Here is a 23,341-nt window from a genome sequence, read left to right as displayed (position 1 = left end):
CTGTACTTTTTATGTAATAGATGTATACTTCTTAAATTCTTCAATATAAACAATACCCCAAGACTTTACTATGTAGATATAGAACATTTTTATCTCATAGTAGGGATGTCATATAGACCGCTGAACCATCATCACTGTATAAATTATCCGTGTAGGATGTTTGATGCAGTGCACTGACCTAATGCTCTCCCGAAGAGAAACAAATGAAGCTTGCATTATCCCTATGTATCATTACCCTTATTTATCTTTATTCAAGAAATTTAACACAATGGTCGGTGAAAGAGGAGCTAAGTTGAGCGGAGGACAAAAGCAGAGGATTGCTATTGCTCGAGCCCTAATAAGAAACCCGACGATTCTGTTGCTGGATGAAGCAACGTCTGCTTTGGACACTCAGAGTGAGTCTGTAGTACAAGAAGCTCTGGAAAAGGTAAGGGCATCTATCACCGATTGGTTTGACTTTTTGTGCATTAATGAGCTTGTGGTTTTGAATGAAAAATGTAATTATGACTTTTGTATGGATGAGCGGGTGTTATATTTCAACAACTGAAAATATGACACGGTAAAAAGAAGCATAATAATAATTTTCAATGTTTCGACCTATAACAAGAATAAGTAGATGCAAATAACTCACATGGAGCATGAAGCCAGTGTCTCATAACCCCTAACTTTTACATCACTGCTTGGCTATGCATGAGCTGCAAGGAAACAAGATACATCACTGTTAAAATCCTTGTCATTCATCAGTGAAACAAGATAACTTATCCAAGGGAAGTCGCTGAACATGTATGCAGGCGTACAGCGGAGTTTTGCACATTGTTTTGCACTTAACTGTGCTATCTGTAGTACATAATCTAACTTGCAAACCCTTTGACCCTCTGAAATAGAGAGCAAGCTGTAGGCAGCACGGATAGGAAACACAGTGACAGGCACAACTCAATTTTTTTTCCAACAGTGCTGTTTACAGCTCGTGCACTAGCTTGTAGCTACCAAGGCCCATTTATATACTTTTTGGCACAAACCTGCGCTAACGCAGGTTTGTGCCAAAAAGTATAGCACCGACTAGCGTCATTCCTAGATGCCAGCCTGGCGCCATATTTATGGAATGGCGCTAGCCGGCGTAAGGCCCTGCTAGCGTACTCAGGGTCTGGGACACGTAGGGGGAACCGGGGCTTGTGCACCAAATTATGGTGCTACACTGTTTAGAGGCAAAGAAATTGCCTCTAGGCAGTGTAGCACATTTTCTGGCAAAAAAGCCCCATGGACATGGCTCCTGTCTTAGTAAAGACAGGAGCCATGCCCACCATCCCAATGGCCATGCCCAGGGGATGAATGTCTCACGGGCATGGTCATTGGGGCCAGAGCCATGCAGGGGGCCCCAAGTCAGGCCCCCGAGCAGTGTTTGAAAAAAAAAAAAAATACTCACCTGGACTTACCATAGATGGGTCCCCCATCCTTAGATGACCTCCTGGTGTGGGTAGGGGTGGGTGGTGGTGTCCCTTGGGACAGGGAAGGGCATCTGTGAGCAACTTCCATGGTCTCCGACTATGGAAAACTGCCTACAGGTCCCCTTACACTTGCACCTACCCAGGCGTTAAATAATGGCGCTAAGCAAGCTGAGCACTATTATTTAAGGCACCCGTCCACCGTGCTGGATTTTGGCATGGTGGGATAAATATGGTGCAAAGGCCATACCATCCTTTTCTGGACAGGAACGCCTACCTTGCTTCCAATTGATGCAAGGTAGATTTTCCCCTACTGAAAACAATGTAAACTCCATAACTTTGGCTCTAGATGTGTCTAACGCCAAAGTATAAATAAAGAGGACACTAATTCAGCACAAACCAGGTATAAATATGGGCCCAAGTTAGTGCATCCACAACTAGACTGTCTGATTTCGGTCACATCTCTAATATGTGCCTACACTCCTTTTTTTGCCACATTGGATCAAGTTTTTTAAAGAAATGTAAAGAAACGTGGATTACAGTACCATAGGTTATTCCATTGTCCAGAGTCATATGATTTGATTCTTAATAAACCTCGTACATTTTGTAGAGTGAAAGACTCATCTCCATTTCAGAAGACTCTGGGGCGCTTTTGTCCATCATAAAAATGTGATTGGTCTATTACTTAGAGAATATTTCGATATGAAAATGTAAAATGCAGAGAGGTATGCAGTACTTAATTTGAGCCAGTGGTAACCACTAGCACTTATTTTGAGGGACCTGCACTATTTTTTCTCATCTGACTTTGTCCAAGATTTAAAAGAGTGGAGAAACAATAAAACGAAAGAAGGAAGAAGAGCATGAAGGAAAAAACTGAGGCAAAGTGAAAAATCATGGATGTAGAGTGAGATAAAAAGGCAGGTCGTGTTGGGTGGTGGATGAAAAAGGCATGAGATGGAGCCAAGACTACACTGCCATGGTTTTGTGCCCCTGACATTTTATAGTGCCTGCCGCGGGTCTCTGAGGAAAGCTTTGGCCAACAGAATTTAGAGGCATATATAAAAGCTCCTTGCAACTCCTTGCGCCACATAAGTATAATTGTTTAATGCTAAGGTGGCATTGAGGAGGCATTTTCCTCACACCATATTTAGCAAGTGTGCAATGTATGAATTGCGCCATTTAGTAAACCCTTGTGCCACATTATGTCTGCGCCAAGCAAAATGTATGCAAGGGGGGGAGTTCCAATGCAGGGAGGCCTGCAAAAATGGTGCAGTGAAACTTACAACATTTCATTGTGCCATTTTTGTCATCAATTTTAATGCCTGAGGAAGAAAGCCATTTAAAGTGACGACCCCCATGTTTTCAATGGGCCTCCCTTGACTTTGGTGGATTAGCACCATAATGTTTGCCGCTAATCCACTAAAAGAGCCAGAGGAAATGTCAACATTTTTGATGATATTGGCCTAACGTGCTCCATGGTGCATCGTATTGTAAATACGTTGCACACATGGTGGCATTGGGGGGGGCATAATGTGGTGCAAGAAAAGTCATGCAGCATCTATGATGCACCACTTTCTTGTAAATATGCCCCTTATTCTTTTACCAATCAAGCAATGGAGCTACTGTGAATGCTTTGCTTTGGCAGTGTAACATGTATTAAAAAGGTTGTATAATCTTGAGAAGTTCTTGACAGACAAGGTACCCTTGGATGAGTGAGGCAAAAGATTTATAGAAGCACTTACTTTATTTTATTTATTTTCATTGAAAACATATTTGCTGCATTGCTGCAGAGGTAGACCAGTGGTCTATTTTATTTAATCAGTTGTTAAAAGTGAACACTTAGCCTACATTTGTAAGTCACTGTTGTCCACCAAACACATCAACCCAAGATTTCTGGGACTCAGCAAGGTATTGCCATTTTGATATTCGCTAGACATATGATTGAGGTGGCATGTAACAAATTCATTTTGGGCATTAGGCAAATATAGTGCCCTTGTACTGCAAAAGTGCACATAATTGCTTTGAAGACAAACGGCCAGGATCTTCTTGGTTTTGTTCTTAACACCTTATTTGGGTATAAAGGGGACTTGCTTCAGAATGCAGAAGGAAAAAATCTACAGCAAGACAGACCTGCAATGTTGCAAAAAGGAACAGAAATCTACTTACAGAAATATTTGCTTTAAAAGTGGGAGTGGGCAAAGATAGTAGATTGTGTCTCGCAGTTCACCTCAACCTCCTGTCATTGTAAGGATGTCCTTGTTGAAGCCTTTAGGATTTAGATGGTTTATATGGAATATTCTCTTTGGTAAGGCATCACTGTTCACCAGGTAGTCAACCTTAGAAATCTTCTGAACTACCTCATATAGTTGATATCAGATTAATCATACCTTTATACATGATTGATACATTTTTATACACAACCAAAGTCACTTCACCTCTGTTGGATTCCCCCATCATGAACTCTCACTCAACCCCAGCATATCGGTACTTGGTCAAGCAGGCTGAAGGTTAATGCCTGACAGGTCACAGATGGGGAAGCCAACAGCCCAACACACAAAGCTTAGATCAGGTCCCACAGATGGGCAGCAACACTACAATGGTCCCAGGAGATTGGCCCCAAGAAAGCACAAATGGCTGGAGGGAAGTATTTATTCCCAAAACACCATAAAGTTAGATGCCACATGTAGTTAGCTACACTTAGCCAATAAGGACACCTCACACATAGCGCACGCAGTGAACATGTACCCACAGGCCGGACATCTGGACACATACTCGGTAGCCCACATAGTGTCCATGCAAGGTCTAGGCTTTGTTACATGGTGCAGGCATTGCTGGGGGGCATTACATTTTTATTTGGCCTCATTTGCTTGCACTACACTGACCCACTATAGTCAGCATGCTATTCATTCTCCATGCCATGCCCCCTTACATAGGATAGAAAACAGATACTGTGCGCTGGTGGTGAATACAGGTAGCATTCCATATGCATGCTCACATATTCACAAATAGAACCCATCACCAAAACCCCTTTCCCACCCAATTTGTCCCCTCAGATAATACTTCTCTACTTTCTTCTCTAATGTCTTCACAAAAATTACAGCTTTTTGATGCAGTGTTTATTTCCTGCAACTTGTATTCATTAGTATTTCTCAAAAATAATACAGTAGTCAGTAGACATTGAAGGGGAGGATGAGCAGCTGATTCAATTGTGAGCTGATGAAGCCAATAAAACTAAAACAACAATTCTAGTCTGGCCACACAGACAACTGAGCTGAGGAGATTTCTGCTGGCTAATTCTGGTCCTGTGCTGTTCCTTGGAGAAGTATTGAGGTATGAGGTCTGGCCTTATGTACCGTTTTAGGATACCTGGAGGGTGGGAGGAAGGGTCCTGGGGGTAGAAGTAGGGCAGGTGAGGAGAAGTAGAAGGCCTGTTGAGTAAGGGGACACACAGAGCTATACACAGGTAGTGAGGCATTCACATAATCAGCCACAGTGCGTGGACATGGGAGATGCCATTGTCTTTAGACCTCCAAGGTGGCAATCACAGCCAGCACTGTGCAGGCCATTCACCACTATATTTATTACAGATGTGAGCAATAGCTAATTTATATATATATAAAAAATATAGTGGGAAGGAAAACAAGGAAAAAAGGGAAAAACAAAAACAATCGCCTTTTAATTTGTACTAGGTGTGCCTGGAGACTGAGACCCTCTGTAGTTTATCTTGCCTGGCCTATTGTGGCATGTAGCTGAAGCATTCAGACAGGCATCCATAATCAATGAGGAGACAGCAATCAATGATTAGTGGGTAGGGTGGCTGGCATATTTTGGCTGATGCAGGCCAGGATCCAGCAGTCATAAGGTCAGGAAGGGCTTTTCAGGGATGGCAGTAGGCATGTGAATCTCTGAGTTATTCTTTGGGTATTTTACGTAGAGAGTGGAGGTACGGTGGGAATAGAGAACGTGTGGTCCCTAGCCATAGAGAGGAAGGGAAAGAAGTATTTAAGCTGATCTAGGCAGAACTCACTCCGAGAAATTATTCAAGAAGGCGGTGCTAATGCTTTAGAGGGTCTATGATTTATCTGCATGCATATGCATGAACTGTTTGTGCAAGACCAATTTGTGAAGTTCTACAGTCCATTCCAAGTGTAGAACAAGTAGGTTGGTGCAAGTGATGGAGGATGCACATCTTTTCTACTGCCAGCCCAGTGGCCACTCATTGATGTGTGTTGTATTTAATTTTGGAGCAAGAGAGATGTCATAGAGTAATCCTAAGTAGCCAAACTTTTCATAGCATGCGGCTGGAGTTGTTGCATGTGCTCATACAGCTACCTAATACAGTTGGATATCCCTACAATGCCATAGAGTCTGGTATAGGTCGCATCTATCTTCTGAGCATCTGAAACATCAGCCGTAAGGCAGTAGTCTTCCCAAGTGGAGCCTCCCAGGGTCCAGGTCCACCCATGATGTATTTTCAAGTACAGTGATTTAATTCAAGATTCTCTGAGGACTCTGTCATGGCTCTACAACAGCAACAGGGTCATACAGTCTTCTGAGGTGTATGCCCTGCCAAGGTTTACCTGCCTTATGGAGCAGGAGTGGTTGAGAGTAGGGCCCAAGTGATCATTGTTTATAAGGCTCTCCATAGGCTTCAAAGACAGGAGCCTTGAACCTTCCCCACAGATTGGGCCAGTTTAAAAAGGGTGGTTCTGAGATCTCTACTGGATGGGACCCAGCACTGAGAAGAGGCAGTGGTTCAATTGGTGATATCAATGGAGAGACAGAGGAAAACACTCCACTCAGCACCGGTAACAGTTTAAACACGCCCTCACATAGGAGATTGTCAATGTGGAGCATGCACTTTGCATTCCATGTGGCCCAATAAAAAGGTTTGCCAGCAATGTAGAGGGCTGTATTATGCCACATGAGCAGTGGAGGCATGGCTCTAGCCCTGATAGTTTATGAGCCACCTTCCACACAGTGGACGGTGCAGAGAGATTATGGTTGTCATGCCAGTATGGGGGCAATGGGTATGAAGTGCCTGTGAGATAGCTATGCCAGTGTCCTTGCTGAGCGAAGTAGCTAGAGCTCCAATTAGGAGAGGTGAAAAGCCATATTATAAAAAGTCATGTGGGGTAGGCAGAGGCCCCTGGCTGCTGTGTCAGTCCAAAGTACAGCAGCTTGTTTTTGCAGGCAATACCCACTACAAATATGCAACCTAATACCAGAGTCTACGTTCATGAGACACGTACGGGGGGAAAACATGCTGAAAATGTAATTTCACCTGGGTGCCGCCATCATCTTCACTGTTTGCACCGTGCCCCACAGGGAGAGGTTCAAATCCAATTTGGATGGCTGAGATACTGGAGACCCTTTGATGCCCACCTCATACCCTGGACACAGTGGTATGCCTTGATGGTCGCCTTGGGCACCAGATGGCTTCAAACTTTCATCAGTTAATCTCATATCCTGACATGCTTGAGACGCATTCTATGATGGACATAGCTGCCAGTAGGAAGGAATCTGGTCGGAAAGGAGAATATTGTTCATGTATAATAGTGCTTTCAATGTGGTTTCTCTAATGGTTATGCCGGACACATCCATTGAGTGGCGGAGGAGTTTCAGTGCTAGGAGGAACAACAAGGGAGAGAGCAGGCAGCCTTGAAAACTTCCCCTATGAATCTGAAATGTATTCAATAGAAAGCCCCCACATTGAATCTCCTCCATGGGTGCGCTGTATAGTGGTCAAACCCTAGAGTTCAAGTTGTCCTTTAGGTCCATTTTTGATATTACTCAATAAGGGTTGGGCCACAGCACCCGATCAAATGCCTTCATAGCATCAAGGGAGAGAGCCCATTTCTCTTCCGGGTCATTCTTAACATACAACTAGACATGAACAAGAGTCCACAGATGATCACACCATGTAAGGCCCGGGACAAAGCTAACTTGGAACCCATTGATCAGTTGAGGGATAACCTTTATAAATGTCATTTCCAGGATCTTTGCGTGGATCCTGAGCTCTACCTTGATCAACAAGATTGGTGGTAGCTGGTGCAGCCCCCAGGTGGGTCCTTACCTTTCATAGGGATAACTGTAATGGTGGCCTTGTTAGAAATCATTCCCAAGGAACCCTGTGTTGCAGTCTCATTGAATGCTTGGGCCAATAGGGGCAGTAGTAGGTGTTTGCTTGTTTTGTAGAGCTCACCAGGTAACCATCCTCTCCCAGAGACTGAGAGGTGGGTAGTGCCACTTTTTCCTCTATAATAAAACCCTCCAGATATGCTCACCCCCTGAGCCATGAGGGAGGGTAGTTAGAGGGACTCTGGAAAGTTGTCTATCTGCGCAAGAGGGGTGGAAGTATCCAAATGGCACAGTTCTGCAAAATATTTTGCAAATCGATCCACTATGTCCTGAGGGTAGGTAGGAGAGCACCACTCTCTTCCTGAATGGCTGGGAAAGCCATCTACGACTCCCATTGGTGAGCTGGACAGGCAAGAATCATCCAGATTTTTCACCCTGACGTATTTGCGCTATTTCAGTTTTACTAGTGTTTTTTTCAGCTGAAATAGTGAAGAAGGCATTTAGACCAAGCCAAGCAGTCCATTTTATAAGCGCACTGTGCCTCAGAAAAGAGGACTCTTGTGACAGAAGCACATTTGAAATGTCAATGTAGAAAGCACTTGGGGGATTTTGCACCTAATCCTTTCCAAGAGTGGAAGATTGTTGGAGAGATGAGCAGGACTTATCTCATTCTCTATTTCTGCTCAAAGCCTCCACCACCTGGTAAAAGCTTGTCTGGTCTGATTCCCGTGGCCACAGTTGCAGGGATTGATGATGCTGTCTGTTTGGTGTGAGCAGGAACAAGGCCATCTTATCCACAGGCAGGGCTCAGGGAGCATCTGATTGGGTCTCTGCATCCACTGAGGATGTCTCAAAGTCATCCAGAAGGGCTTCCACATCACCAGGGTATGTGAAGTTCCTGTTCCATCTGTTGTGAATGATCCTCATCTGTGCCGGGTCCAGCAAACCATATTTGGCTCTTGCTGCCAGAGTCTGGGTGGAAGGGTGACAAACTTCTTGTGCCTGATGTTGTTGGTTGGAAAGTAATCCACTGATATGGAGATACTATGGCCATTGAGAAGTAGTGGGTTGGAGGGTGCTTTGCTGCTTGGATAATGGCCATGGCCTGTTGGTGCTGAAGAAGACAAGGAATGATCTGACAGGGCAGTTGGTTAGGGGCCTTTGTGTGAGACCAAAGTCATCATGTCTTCTCCTTCTGACCACCCTAGCAACCCAATAATGTGGTTTTGGCCCCTCGTGATCTGTCCCCCAAATCCATGAAACTTTGCATTCCGTCTCCGCAGTATATTGTTTTTCAATTTGCTTCACACGACAATCAAATGTATCTAGATGGGAATGAAATGTTTTCACATCAAGGCCTAAGAATTTGACCTCCACTGTGAGTTTGGTTATTTGACCATTTATAGTTAAAAGGGTGATTCCAATAGCCGAGATATCTTTCATTATGGCTTCCATATCCATTGCTCAAGCTTGTGATGGCCCAGAGGATGGTGCGGACTAGGGCTTATGGAGTGCTATAGCTTCACATAAGAGCAATTGGTGGGCCACCCACTTGTGTTTCTGTATGAAGAGGACAATGAATGAGGCTAGCTGACATCCTGAGGTTTAGGTGTGTGCAGCACCCCCAAAATCAGGAGGCTGTGGCAGTTGGGGCTGGTGAAAGAGGATGATCACCCCCAAACAGGAGGTCTGCAGAGCTAGAGCCCTTTGGGTGGAAAAAACATTCTAGGGTTCAGTGCTCTGTTCCTCCTGTATGTCCATGCAGCAGCAAAAATGTGATGATAGCCATCTGCTATATGAGGTGGTTAGATGGCTCCCTGGAAGTTTGGGCCTTCCAGACGATGTATATGTCCCCAGTGATCCTGGCCCAGGTACATCACCAGGCATCACCTGAGAAGCAGTGTAGGCCCTCCATGGAGGAGACCAATGGTCACTGCAACCCACGCAGGAGTAGAGGGGTGGGATGAGGGAGAGAGACAGAGACACAGGGGCCTGTGACAGCCCACTCTATGGTTGCCACCTCCAGTCCTCCTGTAGGAGGTGTGTGTATCTCTGCCTGGGGGATGGCCCATTTCGGGTGGGGGGGAACATGCAAGTGTCCTCAAATTGCTGGGCCCAGAGGGGCCATTGCTCAGAATCCTGAACTGGTGTTCTGGTGGCATGGCCAAGGATTCCAGTTGTCTCCACATAAGCACTGTTTAGGGTCTCAGGCCCCTGTCTCCTGATGGTAGGGACAGCAGCCCCAATTGAGGAGAGGGCCAGTCCTAGACACAGGGGGGCAGGAGAGTACTCTTCTACAGCTCTGAATGCACTCTGCCCTTTCTGCACAACCCTCACCAGAGTGTAGCTCCTGTTGAAGAGAGGACTAGGTCTATGCGAAACAAGACCATCATTCGAGGGTGTAATCACAGCCAGTGCTGCACTGTTTGCAGGCAAATTGGGCATAGTGCAGGTGGGCCCAGACTGCTGTCCATGCTGGTAGGGGATCAGCCCAATACACGGGTAGATTAATTCTGGCTTACAGGAGTCTCCATCCAAGTGTTCTGCCCACACACTCCGCATAATAGTCACTGAGTTTTTTTGCCACGAGAGATTAACATCTTACCCTCACTCAACTTCTTCGTCTCTGCAGTCCTGGTATACTTATTGACCGGATTCTTGGCTAGGTTAAATACAACAATCACCAGCTTTATTTGGAATAAGAAATCACCACAGTTGAGCATAGAGAAATTAAATCTGTGCCTAGAAGTGGGGATGGCCCTTCCAGACTGGAAAGCATACTACCTTGCAGGCTTTTTAATCACGTAAGCCAGATATCATAATATTATGCATCAACAAACTTTTGACAACATTTATTTTGCAAAAATGCTTAAAGTAGCTTCTCCATGCCTTACCTCTGACCTTACTATTGTAACTCCAAATTGTAAAGGTATATCATTTATTTTAAACCAAACTAAAAGCAATTGTTGCAATATCCTAAAGTCTCTTCATTCACTCTTGTGAGAAAGTAGCCTCTTTCTAGCATGGTTACTCCCATTTTTGGCCTGTTTGTCAGTGTGTTTGACTGTGTCATGGGATCCTGCTAACCAGGACCCCAGTCATTATGATTTTTGACTTGTTTGTCAGTGTGTTTACCTGTGTCACTGGGTTTCTGCTAACCAGGACACCAGTGCTTATGCTCTACCCCCTTTCAAATTGATTGTTGGATGCTGATAACACAGTATTCAACTCATAATTGGCATACAGGTGCCTCTTATAAGTCCCTAGTAAATGGTACTCAGGTACCCAGGGCATTGGGGTTGCAGGGGATCCCTCTGGGCTGCAGCATTATATTTGCCACCCATAGGGAGCACATGCAATGGCATCTACAGGCCTGCCTTTGCAGCCTCGGTGAAAGGGTGCATGCACCCTTTCACAGCCATTTCCACTGTACCAGGTCACTTATAAGTCACCTATATGTCACGCCTTCCAACCCAGAAGGCTGGGTGCAAAGTACCTGTGTGTGAGGGCACCTCTGCACAGGACCATTTTCCCAGACATTGTGAGTGCGGGGGACGCTATTTCACACGTGCACTGAACATAGGTCAATACTTATTTCCAGCTTCACAATGCTAACTCCGAAAATGACCATGTAAGGTGTCTAACACCTGGGAATTGTACTCCAATACTGATTCTATTATTAGTTGTACAATTTCATGTACTCTGGGGGCTCCACAGTGGACCCCTGGTACTGCCATACAAGCCTTCTGAGGTTTGCTAGGCAGCCCAAGCTGCTGCCACCTCACAGACAGGTTTCTGTGCTCCGGTTGCTCAAGCAGTTCGAGCTCAGGAAGTCAGAACAAAGCATATCCTTTGGGAGAGGGGTATCACACCCTCGTCCTTTGGAAATAGGTGTTACAGGTATGGGAGGGGTGGCTTCCTAGAGCCTCTGGAAATGCTTTGAAGGGCACAGATGGTGTCCTCCTCACATAATCCAGTCTGAAATGGTTCAGGGACCCCCAGTCCCTGCTCTGGTGCGAAACTGGAAAAAGGAAAGGGAAGTGGCCACTCCCCTGTCCATCACCACCCCAGGGGTGGTGCCCAGAGCTCCTCCAGAGTGTCCATGGGTTTTGCTATCTTGGATTCCAAGGTGGTGGGGCACTTTGGGAGTATCTGAGTGGCCAGTGCCGACAGGTGACATCAGAGCCCTCCCCTGATAGGTGCTTATCTGTGTGCTTATCTGTGTAGTTGACTAATCCCCTTTCAGGGCTATTTAGGGTCTCTCTCCTGGGTGTTTCCTAAGATTCAGATTGCAAGACTCCAGCAGGAATCCACTGCATCCTTTACTTCATCTTCTACCAACAAAACTGCATCTGGACCCTCAAGGAACTCTACAAACTGCAACAAAGAAGCAACAATGACTTCTGCAACATTGCATCTTCAGCTCCTGCCAGCAACTGCAACTGTTTCCAGGTCATGCATCCTCCGAGGACTGCCTGTCCTCAGCCTGCACCAAAAGAAGCAAAGTAATGTCCCTTGAAGTGAAGGAGTAACTTCCCTGCTTCAGCAGGCACCTCTCTGCAGTGACAACCGGTAGTGTGGGTCCCCTCTCCTGACTACGAGCTTGGATCCAGCAACACGGGTGGTGGACTGAAGTGACCCCAACTGTCCCAAGGTCCAGCTGTCCAACTTTGGTGGAGGTAAGAGCTTGCCTCCCCATGCAAGACAGTACTCCTATGCCCTGTGTGAGTTGCAGTTGCCAAGGCTTGTGTGTGACCTTCCAAGACGTTCTTCATGCACAGCACAACTCAGGCCCCCAGCACTCCTTCCTGTGATGCACAGCTTCCTGAGTGGTTCTCTGGCGGTGTGGGATCCCTTTGGGTTGTGTTCTGTGGTCCTCCATTTACACCTTCTTTGTCCCTGTGCTGTGGGACTCCTGTGTGTGCTGTCTGGTCTTCTGAGGGCACTCTGAGTTGCTGTGAACTCCCTCTACCTCCCTTTCCTGGGTAGAGGCCACCAGGTCCCTTCTGGACCCGTGCAGCGCCATTTTCCACTAACCAGGTGGTTTGCGTGTGCCAAGGCTTATTGGCGGGATCTAGCAATGCAAACCAGACTGCAATCATCCGTCCGGCGTGGGACATCATCTGCACCACCCAGAAACCCACATCCATCTTCTTGGGTGCAGTACTGACTGTTCTTCTTCACTGGTGGTTCTTGTTTTGCACCTTCATGCGGGTTAACAGGGGCTCCTGTCATCCCTGGACTCTTCAGTGTTTCTTGGACTTGTTCCCCTTCTTCCACAGGTCTTCAGGTCCAAGAATCCATTGTTGATGTCTTGCAATCTCTTCTGGCTCTTGCATAATCTTCTATCACGTGTTCTTGTGGGTTCTAGGAAACTTACTGTGATTTGCTCCTGCTTTCCTGGGCTCTGAGGTGGGTTCTATTAGTTACCTTGTGTGTTTTCTTACACTCCCAGTGCCCCTCTACACACTACATTTGCCTAGGTTGGAAAACAACTTTCGTATTCCACTATTTTAGTATATGGTTTGTTTTCCCCCAAGGCCCTTTGCAACCTATTGTGATTTTCACTATTTCCACTGTTTTCTAACTGGTTTAACAGCTATTTCTGCATTCTGGTGTATATACTGTGTACATTACTTACCTCCTAAGGTAGTACAGTCCCTAATGTATTTTTGGCATTTGTGTTACCAAAATAAAGTACCTTTATTCTGGTAACACTGAGTATTTTCTTTCATGTCTGTAAGTATTGTGTGACTACAGTGGTATTGCATGAGCTTTGCATGTCTCCTAGATACGCCTTGGCTGCTCAGCTACAGCTACCCCTAGACAGCCTGACTTCTAGACACTGACTACATTTCACTAATAAGGGATAACTGGACCTGGTATAAGGTGTAAGTACATTTGGTACCCACTACAAACCAGCCCAGCCTCCTACAACTCTGAAACCCCATTTGAACTTCTATGCACAACTGAACTGCAAGGGACAATCCGGAGAAGGGAAAAAGCTCAAATGGGGACATTACAAGATTGAGTTAGTAATGACGAGGCTACTACATGGAAGTCTCTAAAGGCAGTGTTTCAACCAGCTCAAACAGAGAATGCTATGTATTCTTTACACATTCAGCTTATTATAAGAAAATGTCTTCATCTCCGGATAGAATACACAAGGAAAATTGTGAAGGAATTGTTTAAACCTCAGAGTGTAACAGGAAAGACTGGTAATTGGGCAAGCTAGCTGAATGGATGGAGCAATTCCAAGGACAAAGCCTTCCATCTGACACAAAGCTATGGATGAGAGATTGATATAAATCTTGCCAAAGAGGATTGCCAAGAAATGTCTATTTCTAATTGTCAGCGGCTGAGGGTGCCAACTTCCACCGTATGCAGATGCAGGACCAGTGGCTACACCACCAAAAGCTGCAAGGCTGGAATGCAAGTATACCTGACAGTTACCACAGGTGCAGCATGTTTGGCACATGTGATCACATGGTTTGAAGATGCGTTAAGCTACGGGGGTTCTGAGAGAAAGTTATTCTGTTTATTCAGGGCATGGTAGGAACCCAAATAACCCCGGGTTCAAACGCTATATTAACAGACAGGTTTGCATATTTAAAGTTGTGGGCAAAGAACCTGAGAACCTGGTGGATTATAGCACCCTTCAGTGATAACAAAAAATGCAAAACTAGTGAATAGCTAGACTTTTAGGTGTGGCTTGATAAAATACAAACACTTATAAGATGGAAAGCATATACGTCAATTAATTTGGAGGGGCGGGAGTTTAAAATTTTGAAATGTTTTAGGAACTATGCAGGATCTAGGTTGTGATAAATCTTTTCAGTCAGATGATGACGATGACAGTCAGCAGCACTGAAATCGCTGGACGGCAATGATGGAGTTAGCTATTGTATACAGACTTTAATAAATTAGAGGTTTTGCTTCATTATGCTTTTTTTGCACTGACAATGAAACACTTGTTGAATGAAATCCGCAATCATGTAATTTATTAAAGCATTTTTGCACTGTTTGTTTACTTTAAGCAAATGGATTATGAACAGATAAAGTGAATACTGAAGCTGCTATGGAACACTCCAATTTGAAGTGAGAGCACTAGAATTTGGGGGGTAAACGGGGAAGTAATGCTGCTATGGTAGACGTTGCAGTTGATGTTATATAGAAGGGCCATGTTGCACAGATTAGCTCTTGTAGTCCGGTATCTCTGATTGAAATGGCTATAGCACTTCATCTAATTCTATGATTGGAACACAATTCAGGTTAATGTGCACATTTTATGATATTTGGCCGCCTTGTACTGTATTTCGTTCCATGTTAACGTCTCCTTTTTCATGATTGGGAATTGTCATTAATAAATGAAGTGCAAAACACAGTCACCTGGACTGTAGAAATGGCATTTATGAAGTCATTCCCCCCTAGAATGAATCTTATTAGAAGCTTTCTTATTGATAGCCTGTGAGGTAACGCCTTTGAAAGTTACACAAGGTTCGTCAGCTTATCCTGTTGGGGTTTTCAGGTTCCCGAATCTCCATATATATTTTAGTCAACTAGCCTCCTTTCAGTATTACAGTTTTTGCAGATGCAAGATGGACTCTAGGAAAATAAGTATGTCAGCTGACTCTGCTAGGATTCCAAACCTTAAGTAGCACTGAGGTAATTGAGTCGCCAACACGTTAGCTAGTAGTAGGTCAGAGGACTGTTCGATTCTGACAAGTCACATGGTGTAGATGAGTGTGAAACTAGATGCAGGAGTCGTATAACTACCCCGTGTCCACAGTGAGTAAGTAATTGCTTGGCAATGAGGGCTGAGTAGTGATCATAACTTGGTAAGTATTGTACAATTGATCGTGAAGTCAATGAGCAAGAGATAAACTAAGAATTGTTCCATTCTTATATTTAAAACAATATTCCACGTTGATAATGCGTTTAGAGTGGGTTAAGCAACAGTGGTGTCTGTGATCTGTACATTTCTGATCCTTGTTCGCGTTGAAATTAGGGCCCATTTTTATACTTTTTTTTCACCGCATTTGCGTCATTGTTTGACGCAAAAGCAGTGCAAACGTACAAAATATAGGGGCATATTTATACCCCATTTGTGCCAAATTTGCGTCATTATACTACGCAAATTCAGTGTAAAACTAACTCCATATTTATATTTTGAAGTTAGACCAGTATAACGGAGTTTGGAGTTTGCAGTATTTTTTAGATGTGTGAACCTACCTTGTGTCAATGAAATACAAGGCTGGCGTTCCCATCTAAAGAATGGTACTAACCCCATAGTCCCATATTTATCACCCCATGCTAAAATGACGCACGGGTGGGAGGAGAGGCTAAATAATGGTGCAAAGCTTGCTTTGCACCATTATTTGACGTCTGAGTCAGACCAGGCGTTAAGGGACCTATGGATCAATTTTCATGGTTAAACACCATAGAATGGGTCCACAGGTGCTCTCCTCAAGCCCCAGGAACTCCCCCACCCACACCAGAGGGACACCAGAGGATGGGGAACCCATCCCACGTAAGTAGGGCAAGTATAGGTAAGTTATTGTTTTGTTAATTACAATGCCATTGGGGCCCAACTTGGGGCCCCCTGCTTGGCACAGGGTGCAATGGCCATGCCCAGGGGACACTGGTCCCCTGTGCTGGCCATTGGGGTGGTGGGCATGACTCCTGTCTTTTCTAAGACAGGAGTCATGCGGTATGGATGGTTTTGTTTGGAAAATGACGCTAGACTGGTTAGAGTCATCTTTTTTTAATCTAACCAGCCTAACACCATTTTTTGCTGCAAAGCCCCCTTCTTCCATACTGCCAGCCCCATCTGGCTAAAGTCATTTTCTTTTTACACTAGCCCACCCTTTGCACCAGATTGCGCCATTGCATAAATATGCAGCCTGGCTCGTGCTCAGGAATGGCTTTAGCCGGTGCTCAAGTTTTTGTGCAAAACTGTGTTAGTGCAGTTTTGCACCAAAATGTATAAATATGCTCCATAATTGTATTTTGTAAGTTTCCACCACTTTTATGTCAAAAAGTGACGCAAATGTGGTGCAAAAAAAGTATAAATATCCGTCTAAGTATTTTCTAAACCTGGTAGTATTATGTGCATACTTCCTATGACGTTTCCAAAGCGGGGAAACCAACTTAATCTCAGTAAACCTACCTCTCACATGAGTTTGTAGTTTACCTGCAGTGCACGTATCGAGCTGGAATAGGGTTTAGACATTGTTGTCTTCATTTCGAGTGGCCTGGAATTTTCAATCTTATGAGCACCACTGGAATTACCACTATGGGGAGTTTCAATAATTACGTGTGATGGTATTTACACCGCCTGCTTCCTGATGGAAAAGTATCCTTGATAAATACCCTGGATATGAGGTATTCTCGTAAAACGTGGAATTCCAAATGGACTGTTACTTTCTTTTCTGACATCTATGGAATTTGTGGGTCAATCGTAATGAGGGCTAAAATGTATACGCCATTCTTTTTATAACTTTTCTGTGATATCATTTGTAAAGCTTTTGACATTCTTGTTATAATATTTTTGTGATGTTGATTGTAAATCATTATTTATTTTCTTTATATTCAAGGCCAGAGCTGGCCGTACCACAATTTTAATTGCTCACCGCCTCTCCACAGTCAGGACAGCTGATGTTATTGCAGCAGTCGAGAATGGCATCATTATTGAGCAGGGATCGCACAGTGAGCTAATGGAGGAAAAAGGAGTCTATTACTCTCTTGTCATGCAACAGGTAATTAATAACAATTGCAGTGCTGAGTTTAATGTTTTGCAAATATGGCATATTTCTACTTTTTCCCTTTTACGCAACACATGGCATCAAGTTCCTTTGCTGTGTTGTGTTGCATGAAAAGTTAGTAAATCTGGGCCTGTATTCTTTTCAGTGAGGGCTGAAAGTTAGTCGGGATGATTTCATATGTGAGTGCAATAAGTGATACCTTTCATCTTAACTAATAAAAATATTCTTGGCAAATACGTTTGTTTGCACGGCCCAAAAAACCTGTGTCACAATGCAAATGAACCAGGCATCCCTATCATTCATGACTCCCCAGTTCTGAACTAAAAAGTAGAAACAGAATCGGTTAAGAGTGATCAAGTGAATGGACTTCTTTTAACTCCACTATTTATACTTTTTTAGTGCCCCATTTACGTCATTTTTTGATGCAAAAGCAGCGCAAAATTACAAAATACAATTGTATTTTGCTAGTTTGCGCCGATTTTGCATCAAAAAACGACGCTAACGCGTCGCAAAAGTATAAATCAGAGCCTTAGTCTCCTACATTTTTGTTGCAAGATCTATCAATGAGCTTTTAAATTGAAAAAATCTTAATATCTGTTATTGAAAGTGAAATCCCCATGGCTACTTGCCCTACAAAAGGCCAGTGTTAAAAGAATAATAGTATATCTAACTGTAGTGAGCTTGAAAATACATATACCACCTGAGCACTATTGCTATTCCAGACATCCCCTGTGCAGTATCAGGCAAAATGCGCACAAGGCAAAGGCACAGTTCATAGCAACAGCAGAGTGGTGGAGACTGAGGCCCATATTTATACTTTTTTAACGCCGCATTTGCGCCGCTTTTTGACGCAAATGCAGCGCAAACTTACAAAATACAATTGTATTTTGTAAGTTTGCGCCGCTTTTGCGTCAAAAAATTATGCAAATGCGGCGCTAAAAAATAATAAATATGGGCCTGAGTCTAACAAGGTCATGCCTAGAGGCAGGATCCCTTGTGTCGTTGCCCGGCTAGATTAACTTTTAGTTTTCTACTGCATTTTCCTCAAATTGTCAATGAGCAATCCTTACAGCAAGCGTTAGTGGGTGAAGATTCTGCAAAGAAGCCTAACACATTGTACTTTAACTTTTCTGACAGATGGCAAGTAATTTTCATCATGCTCAGGTGTACTGATAAAAAGAACAAGTTGACTTATTTCAAATGAAAACCATCTAGTGATGACTCTCAACAATAGCCCCTCACACTGATATTGTTTTTTTTAAATACAGTTACCACATGCAGCATGCAATATATTTTTATTATCTTCAAACAAGTACACTTGAGCTGAGACTTTACAGTGATAATAATTACCTGTAGCCCAAATAGATTTATTTAACATAATAATCCAGTTTTTGCTGTAACAGGTCCAGAACCAACAAGGTGAACTTTCACTACGAAATAGATATTCAGAACTTGAAAATAAAGTCCAGCTCAGTTTTCCCCATCAAAGAGCCTAGCAAAGTGATTTGTATTGTGCTGAATTGTCCTGATCCTCAAAACAGTGTATTGGATATCTAGTTGTAGCACAGCCGCATTGCACAATGATCTGCACTCCATTTTTACATGATGACGAGCGCATCTTTGTGCTTTCCCATGTTTGAAGTGGTTGAAATGCACCACTAGCACATGGTTTCTGCATTCTATGGCACACACACAAATACCCATTGTTACGTTTAATCTGTGACACGCACAAAAGTAATTATGGAGTATGTGATCTTTGGAGCATCTTCAAGTAATCTGTGACACACACACAAGAAGTAATTGTGGATATTGTGTGTCATTGTATTACAGCGTATCTTTTACTTAAATCTTCAGGTGGCAAATCTATAGTACTCAAACATGCACTCCTTGTCTCCACCACCACTGTTTTTAGACACTCCAGGGGAACCACCAATTGCATGGAAGCACTGCTTCAATGCCTTTGAAACCTATTTAGGAGCTATTGGCTCAACCAGATTCAGACCTGAGAAGAAGAAATTCTTGCTACTTAGGATTTGAAGGTAGATCCACATTTAAACATCTACCCAAATTGCCGCCCAAGAAGAGGAAGAACTGGATGAGTTTCATGAAGCAGTCAAAAAATTAGTCAACAGATTAGATGTTCCTCCTAGTTTGGTGGTCTCAAGATGTACATTTTTCAAAAGGTCACAGAAAGCCACTGAAGATGTTGACACATATATTTCTGCTTTAAGAAAAGTGGTTGTTGAAAGTGAATTTGAAAATTTTAGTGATCAACTTATTAGGGAACAGTTCATATGCCAGTGTAAGCATAAAACCATATGTCAGAAATTGCTGTCCTTGGGTAACCCGTCACTCAATGAATGTAATAGAATTGCTAAAAATATAAAGACTTCTTTTAAGTCTGTGAAAGAACTTGAGGATAAACAGGTTAATCCACTCAGGTGTAAGTCTGTACCAGAGTAGGGGTCAAAATTGTTTTAAATAGTTGAGAAATTGATAAACCTTTATCCCAGGGTTGTCCCAGCTGAACTGGGAAGGATCAAAAGATTTAAGCACAGGATAAATATTAAGGAGAGTGCTACACCTATATAACATAAGCTGAGAGGAATGCTTTTTAGTGTATGTGATGATCTAGAGAAGGCATTAGAAATCTTTACTAAGAAGGGCATTATTTGAACAGATCAATACTTAACTCTGGCTGTCTCCTTTGATGGCTGCACAGAAGAGGAATGGGGATTTGAGGGTATGTGTTGACCTTTGTGCTCCAAAGAAATAGATCTGGATTGACTCTCATACTCTTCCACAGATCAATAAGTTGTTGGCCATGGTTCCTGGAGTTAGGTTGTTTACCAAATTCGACTTAGCTTCAGCAGACCATCAGATAGAGTTGGAGCCATACTCTTGTCATTACACTGTGTTGTTATCAACATGGGGCACTTACCAGTACTGTCGGTTGCCATTTGGTCTGACATCTGTAGCATCAGTGTGCCAGAGAGTTGTGGTGAAACTTCTCAGAGATATTAAGAATGCTACAATATTCTAGGATGACATGTTGATATTTGGCCAAGATCGCCACTCACATTATAATACACTAACAAACAAGTTCTTTCAGTTTTCCAACAACAGGGAGCATTGATAGAAAGGGAAAAATTTGAGTTTGTGTAAAAAAAGGATTGCGTACTTTGGCCATGTGATTTCGAGTTCTGGCATCAGCCCAAAACCTGGGCTGATCAAAGCTACAGTACAAGCCCCATCACCCTTAGATAAAAGTGATGTAAAAAGTTTTTTAGGGTTCTGTGAGTATTATGCACATATCATCAAGGATTTTGCATCCATGACCAGACCCATGTCAAACCTCCTAAGGAAAGACACAGAGTTTAATTAGAGTGAATAGTGTGTGTCTGCTTTTGAACAGATCAAGTCTCAGTTGATGAAGGTTAAGACACTCAAAATATTTGATTCTGAACTCAAGTGTGTGCTGACAGTTGATGCCAGAAATGTAGGCTTTGGAGCTCGTCTAACTCAAAGAGCAGGTCTAATAGAGAACACCACTGGCTTTGCCTTCAGGCTTCTTAACAATCCAAAATGTCTCTATTTTGTGATTGACAAAAAACTGGTGGGCTATAGAAAAATGTCAGACCTACTTGTGGGGAACCAAGTTTGTAGTTCAGACTTATCATAAGCCCTTAGTATTCATTTTAGGAGAAACAATGTCAGAAACAACACATCTAGGATTGCTAGGTTTTCAGCTCTTTTGTTGCAGTTCCAATTTGACATTGAACACATCTCAGGTGGAAAGAATGGGTAAGCTGATTACCTTTCTTGTTTTCCGATCAAAAAAAGCTCATTAAATACAGAAGCCTATGGCCTAGAGGATAAAAGTTGTTTGATAGCTCCTGTTGAACTGGGTGAGGTGGGATCGATCCTTTTCTGAACTGGAATTGAAATTTGCCACATGTGATGATCCACTACTAAGCAAAGTGTCCAAGTATATCAGGGTAGCTTGGCCCAAAGAAAAGATGTTTGAGCAAAGTGTTCAGCCATTTTGTAAAGAAGCTGAAGATCTATCCTTAGATGATGGGTTAGCTATAAGATGCTATAAACTTGTTTCTCCAGTAAAAATCAGACCTTTAATTCTTAAACAAGTTTATGAGGGGCTACTTTCATGAAGAGCAGGGTGTGTTCCATATTCTGGTGGCCACAGATGGATGAAGAAATTGACATGCTAATCAAATAATGTGTTGTGTGTGTTCTACAAGTGGTAAATTATTGAAAACATCTGCACCACCCTTGTACCTATTGAACTCCCTGCGGGACCATAATGAAAAGAAGGTATTTACTTGAAAGGACCATTTAATTCACTTCTGTGTCATTCAAGGTTTGCCTTAGATCTCATAGATTACTACACTAAGGGGGTCATTTCGACCTCGGCGGTCTTTTCACAAGACCGCCAGTTGTGGCGGTTTTCCGCTCGGCGTATTATGACTGCTGGCAGCCCTCTGTCCTTTTCCGGACGGAGAGCCGCCAGCAGCCATACTGGCGGGTGGCGGGGAAGTGGAGGTTGCTCCACCTCCACTGCCACGTTAACAGAACACCGCCCACCGAATGACATTCTGTGATTCGGAGTGGCGGTGTTCTGTTGGGGGTGTGCTGGTGGCGGAGCAGCGCCCATTGGTTCCCGTCCCCTCCCGGAAGATCAACGGACAAGGTAAGTTGATCGTCCTTTAGGGGAGCGGGGTGGGGGGGTGTTGTGTGATGTGTGGGTGCATGGGGGTGTGCGTGTGAGTATGTAGAGGGGGTGTGTGAGTGCATGTATGCATGCAGGGGTGTAGTGTGAATGGAAATGTGTGCATGTCTGTCTGTATGTATGTCTGTATGCATGTTTGTCTGAATGAGGGTGTGCGTGTATGACTGTGTGTGTGTCTGTTGGCATGTTTGTTTGTGTGTGTGCGGGAATGTGTGAGGGTGGTGTCTGCATGCGTGTCGGGTGTATGTCTGTGTTGTGATGTCGGGGTAGGGGTGGGGAGGCGGGTCCTGCCATCTTTGGGGCATGGCAGGGGGGTGGAGGGTGTTGGGGACAGACTCAGGGGAGGGGGTGGGGTGTGGAGGAGACCCCTATCAGTGCCAGGAATGGAATTTCCTGGCACTGATAGTGCTTACCGCCATGGATTTCATAGCGGTTCCAAACCCCATGAAATCCATGGTGGTAAGCCGAGTCATGATACCATCGGCGGTCTTGTGACGGCCACCGGGATGGAGACGCAAGTCTCCAGCCCAGCGGTCGTCTCCGCCATGGCGGTCTGATCGGAGAAGTGGCAGATTACCATGGCGGTAACCGCCATGGTCATAATTCCAAATATTTTACCGCCAGCCTGTTGGCGGTAAAACCGCCACTTCTCCGTCAACCGCCAAATGACCCCTAAGTGGCCTGAAGTAAAGTTCATTGGGTAGCCAGATTCCACAACTGTGATATAATTTCTTAAGAATGTGTGCATAAGGGAAGGGTTCCCGGAATGCATTGTCTCAGATAACAGAGTACAAATTGTTTCTTCTGAAGTTAAGGAATTTCCTAAAGTTAGCAGTATAAAACATCTCAAAAGCTTGTTGCATCACCCCCAAACAAATGGTCTTATCATGCGCTTCAACTGTGGGTTGGGAGAGTGTGTACGTTGGACTTTACAGAACAAGTGTGAGGTCAGTCATGCCATACAAACCATGTTGTGCTTTTATAGGACCAAACTTTAGTCCTCTACTCAGGTTTTTCCTTTTAAACTTCTCAAGGGTGGGAAACAGGCTAATAATTTCAGGCCTGCTTGGATGTCAAAATGGCTGAAATAAAATGTGGATGTGGAAAGCATGGATGGACTGGTGAGGAAAAATTGTGACTCTCACCCAGCATAAGCATACAGTCTATTGTGACATGAAAAACAGTTTTTAACAAACCTATTAATGTTGTTGATTATGTGAGAACAAAGAAATATTTACCTGCCAGAAAAGGTGATTCAACGTTTTCCACACTAGTTCAAGTTGAAAAAGCAAGTGGGAATGCTGTTT

The 23,341-nt window shown here is 43.8% G+C and overlaps 1 protein-coding gene across 1 annotated transcript in view; it reads left to right on the top strand.

Moving 5' to 3' along the window:
* The window catches only part of LOC138262461 (ATP-dependent translocase ABCB1-like), a 691,566-nt gene that overhangs the window by 283,672 nt on the left and 384,553 nt on the right, over positions 1-23,341 (top strand). The window contains exons 10-11 of the mRNA XM_069212356.1: positions 257-427; positions 17,120-17,281. Of these exons, the coding sequence (XP_069068457.1) occupies positions 257-427; positions 17,120-17,281 (333 nt within the window). The remainder of the gene's footprint in view (positions 1-256; positions 428-17,119; positions 17,282-23,341) is intronic.

This window comes from Pleurodeles waltl, chromosome 10 (genome assembly GCF_031143425.1).
Source record: "Pleurodeles waltl isolate 20211129_DDA chromosome 10, aPleWal1.hap1.20221129, whole genome shotgun sequence".
NCBI classification, from domain to species: domain Eukaryota; kingdom Metazoa; phylum Chordata; class Amphibia; order Caudata; family Salamandridae; genus Pleurodeles; species Pleurodeles waltl.
The sequence above is the reverse complement of the archived record's forward strand: the minus strand, read 5'-3'. Positions and strand labels throughout refer to the sequence as shown.